Source organism: Dreissena polymorpha, chromosome 5, assembly GCF_020536995.1.
Source record: "Dreissena polymorpha isolate Duluth1 chromosome 5, UMN_Dpol_1.0, whole genome shotgun sequence".
NCBI classification, from domain to species: Eukaryota; Metazoa; Mollusca; class Bivalvia; order Myida; family Dreissenidae; genus Dreissena; species Dreissena polymorpha.
The window spans coordinates 20,142,688-20,153,147 of NC_068359.1; the positions used below are offsets into that span (position 1 = coordinate 20,142,688).

The 10,460-nt window shown below is 34.8% G+C and overlaps 1 protein-coding gene across 1 annotated transcript in view; it reads left to right on the top strand.

Annotated features, from left to right (window-relative positions):
- Positions 1 to 556, top strand: part of LOC127831657 (complement C1q-like protein 2) — a 9,231-nt gene extending 8,675 nt beyond the window's left edge. The window contains exon 2 of the mRNA XM_052356680.1: positions 98 to 556. Within this exon, the coding sequence (XP_052212640.1) occupies positions 98 to 507 (410 nt within the window). The 3' untranslated portion in view covers positions 508 to 556. The remainder of the gene's footprint in view (positions 1 to 97) is intronic.
- The last annotated feature ends 9,904 nt before the right edge of the window (positions 557 to 10,460 follow it).

Sequence of the window (10,460 nt, forward strand, 5' to 3'; positions counted from 1 at the left end):
TAGTAGTAGTAGTAGTAGTATAGTAGTAGTAGTAGTAGTAGTAGTCAGAGCTAGCTTTTCTTTGTCTTTGATGACAATAACCAATAATTTCTACCAGGTCGAAGACAGGCAGAGTCATACTCATTCACGGCTGTTCTTGACCACACGGAAGAATCTGTTCATCCTGGTACCATCATCAAATTCAACCGACTGGTCAGCAATGATGGAAACATGTACAACGTGCACACGGGCATCGTGACCATACCAGTGACGGGAACCTACATATTCTCGTTCCAATTTGAAGATTGGGTGTCAGGGCAGATGATTGCCCGATTGTTTGTAGATGGCGACCATATTGTGGACGGCGTAGTCTTTCCGGCAGATGGAAGAAGTGAACAGGCTGGGAACACTGCCATATTAGTGCTTAGACAGGGTCAGTCTGTGTGGGTAGAGATGGGGGATTCCGGGCGACTTTACGGGGATCCGAAGTACTACCTCACCTCATTCACGGGAGCTCTGCTGCAGTGAGCTTAACGTGCAATTCAAATGCTATATGATGAAAATAAAATAATGAGTTTATTACTTAGTTTACCAGTATATATTTACAAACCAATTTTGTGTTGTATTACACCTTTGCAAGAACTCCTGATGGCGAGCTTAAGTATTTACCGTTAGTCTATATTTAACATTTATTTTGTGCAAACACAAGTTTTTATCGTCACGATTCTTGGGCAGAGCATTTGTTAAATGTTACTACGAAACTTGAATATGAAGAGTACAACAAATTATTAGTAAAACTGAAAATGCTTCCAAACAATCTAGGTCTCGCGATGTTTTCCCGATCTTGTTTAAACTTGCTAATAATAATTCTTCTGATGCAATCTTGAAGATGTTTGAAAAGTTTTGCTATATTAAAACCCACATGCACCAGAGGCGGAGTAGTTAACACAACATGGCTGCATTAAAATAATAAGTAAAACTGGAAATCCTTTTAATTTATGTATTCTCAATTCTTCATGAAAAGTACCCAGAACATATTGGCCGAGAACTTTACTGGCTTGATATAATCAAAAAATGACTCCTTAATAAAACAAATATAAGTTTTGTTTTATTTTATGCTTTCCGGTGGTTTATAGCGAAATATCAGTGAATTAAAACTGATTATTTCACTGTTTCAACCAGTGAAAACTAAAGGGGAAAAACAGTGATAATTTTCACTGTTTACTGTGAAATGACGTAATTTTTTTTTGACGAAATGACGTCATTATCGCAGCGAAATTCTTTAGTTAAACTCTTTAACAATGTACAGTCCACTATCGTTATCTCGACATCGGATATATCTCGATATTCTCGATATGTCGAAGTAAGCTCAATGTCCCAACTTCTTTCCTTCTTTATCTATATAAATACACATCGCATATCTCGATTTTCGTTATGTCGAATTATTCGATATCTCGATATAAAATTTTGTCCCGAGTCCCGATTTTACATGTATGTACTGTGGTTTATCTCGAAGTGCGAATAACTGCTCCAGTGTCGGCAAAAGGTGAGAATTTTTTTTCTTTGATACTTCACCGTCCCGCTTTGCCCGGCTGCTACCGATACTGTGCGATAGGAAATTGATTCGTTAAGTGCATCAATGATCATACGTGTGTAATGACGTAAGCCATTAACACTTGAGTAAGGCCTGTCACTTTAACTGTCACTTTAACACCAGTTAACTGCAATTAATACACAACCTGTCGAAAGACTAATTGCGAGGATGTTGAGTAATAAAGATAATCTTTATTTTCATTTTTATTTGATCCTGTACTAATAATCGATTGAACTTTGCATTTCAAACTACAAAATGCACATGTACAGTTCAGTATGCCGGAACGTGATTTACGCATGTTCAGATGGAAAACCCTGGTCTTGATTGGACGTCATTTGCATGATAACTTTAAATAGCAACATTACCGAATGTTTACTCGACAGAAAAAATTACAACCGCATGTGTTCATGCAATTCTGTGATACTTAAAACGTCATTTTAAGCATTTAAATAGAAAAATTAATCGTGCCTCGTAAAAACTTGTATATATTAGGTAGAGAGTATTATGACACACGGTGACGGCTTTAGTTAGACCACTTTTAGCAGGTATAGAGATGTTAAAAACAAGGTTAATTTTCGTCTCATTTTTGAAAACGCCTTATCGGATATCTCGAACTCTCGTTATCTCGATATTTTTCTTGTTCCCGCCGACTTCGAGATAACGAGAGTGGACTGTATATAAACTTTGAAAAAAAGCATAAAATAAAAAGATTTTTTTGGATTCGGTGGAATATCGATTTTAATTCACTCGTGATCACAGAAAATATATATTTTCACTCGTGGCTGCGCCACTCGTGAAAATATTATTTTCTATGATCACTGGTGAATTAAAATCGATAATCCCCCGAATACAACAAATATCCTCTATATGACTGTAACGTAGTTCGGTCGGATAAGACAAACACAATTCGATGAAGTTTTCAATTCAGGTGATTCTGTTGATTTACACGACACTTTTAATGTCCAAAAGTATTATAATCATACCATGATAAATATAGGACCTCCAGAGGAGGCCCTGAGACTGTATGAAAACACTTCCGAGTTCTAATGCTATATGAATCTGAGCTGGACTAAACCATAGAATTTTACTTTCTGTATACTCAAAAACCAGATGGAAGAAGGTCAAATGCACACAAAAAACTGGTGAATTAAAATCGATAATCCCCCGAATACAACAAATATCCTCTATATGACTGTAACGTAGTTCGGTCGGATAAGACAAACACAATTCGAGGAAGTTTTCAATTCAGGTGATTCTGTTGATTTACACGACACTTTTAATGTCCAAAAGTATTATAATCATACCATGATAAATATAGGACCTCCAGAGGAGGCCCTGAGACTGTATGAAAACACCTCCGAGTTCTAATGCTATATGAATCTGAGCTGGACTAAACCATAGAATTTTACTTTCTGTATACTCAAAAACCAGATGGAAGAAGGTCAAATGCACACAAAAAACATGCTGTGAAAACACATGCATAAACTTACATGTATAGCGGCAAAGTGCGACCACTTAAATTTGCACTAACTATGCTTCTGATATGTTTAGGAGAAAATATTATCAAAACAAAGCATGACATGTGAACAAGAAACCTCATTAAAGATGGGGATATACTTTTTGATACAATTGTGATGTGCTTAAAGGAAACGTCCACATAAATTAAATCTATCGTAGTGAGTCAGGAGCTATATCATATCTTGTTGTTCTTGTAAATTGATCATTTTGTCAAATGGCAAGGAGGTGAATTTGCAACAGAACTTTATATGACATTACACTACATTATCGCCATGTTGCTCTAAATCCAAAATCAAATTAAGAGAAAAATTTACCGATTAATTAAGGATTCTATGAAATTCCAACTTTCAACCGAAATACTTTTTAATCCATTTTGTATAACCATTTAATAACAAAATTTACTCATATGAACATAATATTGATAACGCAAGACATTATACATAAATGTCTTATACTTTGTCGCAAAACCGGATTAATCTTGATTACGAAACAGCCGAAGTATATATGCGTGGATAACGTTGGATTTAAATGCCTCATGCCTACATTAATTCTTAATTTTGTTCAAATATGGGACATAATTGTTCGTTAGGATCTTAAATTCGTCAATCAGTCGAATGAAGAAACGCACGAAAATTAATGCCTGACTACTAATAATGGTTTCACAGTATATGCAATCCTTATAGCAATCAGGTGTAGCACGTGTAATAATGAACATATAAGCACACAAGTTTTGTCATCTCCCATCAGAAAAACAATCTCTAGTCGTTAGCAATGGTAAATATAATTTCTGAAAACTAACGGCAGAATTGAAACACAAAAAATGAGCAAACAAGTTTTCCAGATGTATCCTCGTTCGAAAAATAATATTTTTCACCGCACACATTTTAAGAACCATCTCCACTTGCAATGGTAATCACGTTCGCACTTATGAATATTCAATTACCATGCTGCAATGTAGGATTAATGCAATAATTTGCTTACAAGTTTGAATAACACGTAATACATCACTGGTAATCGAAAGCCATCGTAGCCGAAAAAGTTCACATTGATCAGTTCATATTGCTCACCTACTCATAGGTAATTAGAAAAACGTAGTTTTCATATAGACAAGTTTAATTGTGCAAACGTTCGTTTAAATATGTTAAATCATAGTCAATATATATCGTAATAAACAATATGTTAACATGGTACCTACACAGAACAGGAAGGATTTATTTACCAAACCATTGGAATTGAAAACGCGTTGTTTATACCACAGGGTGAATTCTGACTTTTGAGATGAATGGATTTGTTCACACGTTTTATCACTTTTTTTTAAATGTCATTAAATGTATGCATTAACAAAACTAAATAGTTTAGAGGAAGTATAACCTAAAAACACGTTGATAAAAAATAATGATCCACCCACTGGAATCGAAAACGGAACTTTTCAGTGCAACAGAGTATGCTTCACATGTACTCCACTCATGTGTTAGGCAATTTGAGATAAATAAATATTAGAGCAAATACTTAGTTTTAATTTTAACCAAATTATCGGTGTTGTACTCGAGGACCGGTCGGGGTAACGGAAATAATCAAAATAAGGCGATATTACACGAAGTTAATAAGAGTTCTCAAAGCCTTAATAGAAGTTTTTGCTATACACGGTATTTAACTCGTACTTGTTTCTTACAATATTCAATCGTTGCGGTCACAGGTGGTTAGCGTGTGGCTATGATATTAATTAGTGAAAACATCATTTTGAATGATAAATAATCATATTATAACGAAAAATTAACTTTTCTGAAAAAAAAAAAAATTCACTATCAAATATATATATAACAAGGTATGCAACTCAAAATCAGCCCAAAACGGGGTGCATCGCTTTGAACAGCCATATCTTCATAAATTTTGCAGCGATTTTCACGATCTCGGTCTTATTCAACGCAGAAATGAATTTCCTTTCTGGAAATGTATATGTCTTGCAATATTTTAACAAATGCTGGGTCAACTTTTAAGAAATAACACGATACACAACACGCATGACCCAGTTGACAGTGATCATGCTGTCTTTAAGACTGAAATCTTCACGGAGTAAAGGGCAACTTCCCTACAAAGTTCATGTAGTTCGATACCATAATTCAATAAAACGTATGAAAAAACATTATTACCGTTCTTGTCGTTACATTCTGCATCAAGACTAACTGTCCAGCGCCGTTTGAAACCTTTGTTTACATACATTTCAACTAACTGACATTTTAAACATACGAGTGATTTAATTGGTCCAATGCGGAGGTGTGTCTTTACGACTGGAGATTTCATTCATAAAGAATACATGATCACTGTCAACTGGGTCATGCGTGTTGTGTATCGTGTTATTTCTTAAAAGTTGACCCAGCATTTGTAAAAATATTGCAAGACATATACATTTCCAGAAAGGAAATTCATTTCTGCGTTGAATAAGACCGAGATCGTGAAAATCGCTGCAAAATTTATGAAGATATGGCTGTTCAAAGCGATGCACCCCGTTTTGGGCTGATTTTGAGTTGCATACCTTGTTATATATATATTTGATAGTGAAATTTTTTTTTTCAGAAAAGTTAATTTTTCGTTATAATATGATTATTTATCATTCAAAATGATGTTTTCACTAATTAATATCATAGCCACACGCTAACCACCTGTGGTTGCGGTCATTCAACATGAGCTGTTTTCAGTTTATTTAAATTTAATGATGTTTTATAAATAAAGCAAAGATATCATGTACAATAGTTCAGCTAAAACACATTTTCATTGAATAATATTTGACATATAATCATATAATGTTACGTTTGGAGGGTGAATGTTTATTTGGTGATTGTATTAGCGTGTGTGCATTTCAATAAAGTTTATTACTTATAGTGTTTTAAATATATTAATCGAACTTAAATTACCTGTCTGGTGTGCATAATGACTAAACAGACGCCAAATATCTCTTTAAAATACGGAACATGGACGCGTCTTTTAGTTTGTGGTTTGAAAAACAAGAGGCCGCGGACCTTGATATATTTTATATGTAAGGTGATGTGTTCGCAACTTCAAACATGTGTTACGTTTTGTGTAAAACACTGTGTATTTTGGGCCAAAGGCCTTTATTTACTTAATAAACTGAGTTGACTTTAGTTGAGTTGAGTAACTAAGGGCAGAAAACAGAAAAGACTAATAGAAAAGAGCAGTTAGTTTTGAAGCCTTATGGCGTTCGTACATTCTTCCAATATACATGTAATAAATTTATGTTGAGTGTGTTTGTGTTTTGTATACACTTGATTCGTTTTAAAGAATTGGATTCGTGCAAACCTTTATTTACCCGTCAGAAGAAGTTAAGTTCGTTACTGTGTGAAACGTTAATATTCAGCATACGGGCATCTTTCAAAAATTATTGATCTATTATTCAGTTTTATAACAAACTCTGGCGTACTTACAGGCAGGCAGTCAATCTTGCGTCCGTGTACTACATAGTTGTATTTTTGTCGTGATATCTTATTTGTTGTTAACAGACCTTCGTGAGTCTACTGTGAACGATTATCAGTTAAAGGGATCTTTTCACGCTTTGGTAAATTGACAAAATTGAAAAAAGTTGTTTCAGATTCGCAAATTTTCGTTTTAGTTATGATATTTGTGAGGAAACAGTAATACTGAACATTTACCATGGTCTTATATAGCCATTATATGCATCTTTTGACGATTTTAAAACCTAAAAATTATAAAGCGTTGCAACGCGAAACGATTGAATAATTTGGAGAGTTCTGTTTTTGTCGTTAAATTTTGTGAAACTACGAAGATTGCTTATAAAAGGTATAAAATACGTTAAGTAAGCGTATTCGGCGGAATAGCTCAGTAGGCTAAAGCGTTTTTACTTCAGGACTCTGGCAGGACTCCAGGGGTCACTGGTTCGAAACCTGGTCTGGGCAATGTTCTTTTCCTTTTTTTAATTTTATTCTTGATTTTGTACTGGAGCTTTTACGATCCAATGTTTACATTTAGCGATATAAAGCATTTAATGAATATGTTAAAAAATGCCAAAATCTGTGAAAAGGCACCTTTAAGCTTTTACATCGAATACCAACTGATTATTTGGACGTGTTGATCAAACTACACAGAATCGTTTAAAAAACAGACGAAATTCAGATAAATGTGGGGTTGGGGCGGGGGTGGGGGGGTGGGGGGCTAGCACTGAAATGGCCAGGTTTTTTGCTCGTATAAAGCGAGGCGTTTTATTGAGTGTCATCTGTGTGGGATTTGTGTAGCATGGGCGTCAACTATATGTAAAGTGATAATCTCGTTCATCACTTTAACGTTACCTAAGTTCATAGTACAAATCCAATAGTCGAATGCAACCTCTGAGCTAAAATTTAAGGTTTCAAGCATAACTCGCTTCAAACAACTAGCGACTGGTCGATTTAAATGGTGTTGTTGTCATTTATATAATTGTAAATTGTTCTACTTTTGTTAACTTTGACATCGCATAGAAAACGGTACATTAAATGGGTTATCTTTTAATGACACTGACTTTAATCAATTAATAAATGAAAAGTTTCTACATACATTTTTAATTGTAAATAAAGTGGCCATTTTTTGCCCATATGGGGAGGTAACCCCTGTGACAAAATTTAGCTTCCAATGGCACACATTTCTCGCATTTGTTACCTCACTCACGGTAACGACCTCAAGATATGGAAGTATTATCGGCTTGTAAATTGTTCACAGTTAAGTCTGGTAACAATGTCATACGAAGGCAGATGTTTAGATATACGTATACAAAATAAAAATCAACGATCCCGCAGCTGGAACATGCATGTATATAAATATGTATCTATAAATAGAATAGTCGGTAACACTGATATAATGATAATAAATCGGCGATTGAATCATTCACCATTTGATATCGTTTAGGATAGCATTTTAAGTGAAATCCATTATGAACGCACAATCATTAAATATGGATGTGGATAGTTTTATTGTATGGAAGGGCGTATGTGCCAATACATGCATATGGCCCCGGCATATGGCTAAATGACAATAATATTGCAAATGGCTTCATGACAATGTATATTGCTTATTGACAACCAAACACATGTTGATGTATTAATGCTGATGTATTACGACTATCATTTGAATTATATTACAGTACAGCTATGTTTGTTTCTTGCCTTTTTTGTTTAAACAATTTCTACATTGTGCCCATTTTTCGCTAACGGTCATTCCACATATGCATACAATTGTTTTTGGTGTAATTGACATGTGCTTGAAACTGTGCAATACTGATTTGTGTATTCACACTACCTCATTTTATCGTCTGTGATTTCTGAGTGGATTTTATTGCTGCCTCGATGTTCTTTCTGCGCATGGTTTACGTTATTAAATGGCATTGATCTCGTAGTAAATGTGGTGTTCGAGCGCAAATTATTACAGAGGAAGACAACTCTGACATGTGTAAGATACTTTTAGGCATGTAGACTACTTTTGTCCAAACAATGTTAACGTCCGAGCTGGTTTTGCTGATTCATTCCGCAAAGAGATAGTTTCGTTCATAATAGTTAATACAAAAGTATATAATTTATTCTAAGATTGCAAGGCATACGGACGCTTAAGCAGTAGGATCACGTGGTTACAGCTCGATACTTACGTGTGAGCATGCGCATGTATTCGTACGTTATTATGTGCGTGCGATTGCGCGGTGGTTGTATGGTGTGAGTTCATGTGTGTGTATATGCTTATCGCGATTGTGCGATAATATATTCAGAAGCTCAATTTGTACTCGGCGGGTTTAGAATAAGGGGAGCGGATAACATGGAGGAGACCCCACCTGACCTGTATTTGAGCGACAACTAAACCCACAGTGAGGTTTAACCAAGTCCGCCTACGTGAGAAGCGGATGTTCCGACCACTACTCTAGCTTGCTAGCCACGCGATACGCGAATCTTTGCTGATTAACCCATTTATGCCTAGTAAACTATCCCATTCTTCTAAATTGGATCAATTTGTTTCCAAAATTAGGGATGTCTGGTATATTTATTTCTATATTTAGAATATTTCTTAAAGAAATTTCTTTAAGCAAACAGCGCAGACGCTGATGAAACGCCGCATCATGCGGCGTCTCATCTGGGTCTACGCTGTTTTCCAAGGCCTTTTTTCTAGACGCTAGGCATAAATGGGTTAAGCGATTAAAACGCTGACCGGTATGGCCGTTCTGAGCACTACGTAATTTTATGTGAGAAATCCAGTTGTTCTGCTATCATTGCAAAATGACGAGGAAAAGTACATTAGGTTGGTCAATGAATATTATTCAAGCTGGTACATTAATTCTCAACAACAATAACGTACCCATCGCTTGTTCAGAAGATTAACGTACAGTCAGCAATTTGAAGAGCCTCAAAATTGCTCAAATTGAAATATTATTGTTCACAAGGTGTCATATAAAAAAGTTAAATGGGTGGGAGACATTCATAGATAGATACAGGCCGAATTCACCTGGGGAGCAACTGTGACACTCATTTAAATAAAACTGGCTGATAATGACAAAACATTTAAACATATCATACGATTATAATTAAAAAAAAAAATAAAGAATCATTCGACAGTTGTGCCCATGCTTGAACATTGTTTTAAAACATGCCACAAAAAGGTACATTCTTTGGAAATAAATCATTGTGATGCGCTTCATGGTGCATGTCGTTGTACAATACCGCATACTTAATTATTTTAATTGTATCGTGATCATATTTGTCTTTCCAAGTAAATAATCTTATATTTAAACGTTAAAATATCTCTGACCCAGAACACATTTATAATTAACCTTCTAGACCCACGAACGTTGAAACGAATGTTGAAATATAGCTGCGGTATCCACAGTGTATAAACCAATTGTATATCCCAGGATGCTGCGATGTGATTGCTATGGCGTAACGGAAATATTTACATACCGCTGTTAATTTTGATACAAAGAAATGGATTAATACTGTAAAAAAGTAAGTAAACTCTGTACTTTAGATGTCGTAGAGAATTAAGTTTCCCTTGAGAACGTATAATTCCGCTTCGAAGAAGTTGTTGTTTATGAAAACAATGAAAATCACAGTAGAAACTGGAAAACACATGTTGATCTATGCCAAAATATCCTTTTTTGTCTAAAATCTGTTTTGAAATATACATATTTTTGTATGTAATATATTGCAATTGAAGTCAAATTACTGTTATGATACATATAATCTATCGGCATTTTAAATATACTAAGATATTTAATAAAATACACAAGATGGTTTTTAAAATGAATGTATCATATTGCAGTGATGCTGTATCATTGATTGCGATTACATTATATGCAAATTGTATAAATTATTGCGATAAATCTATG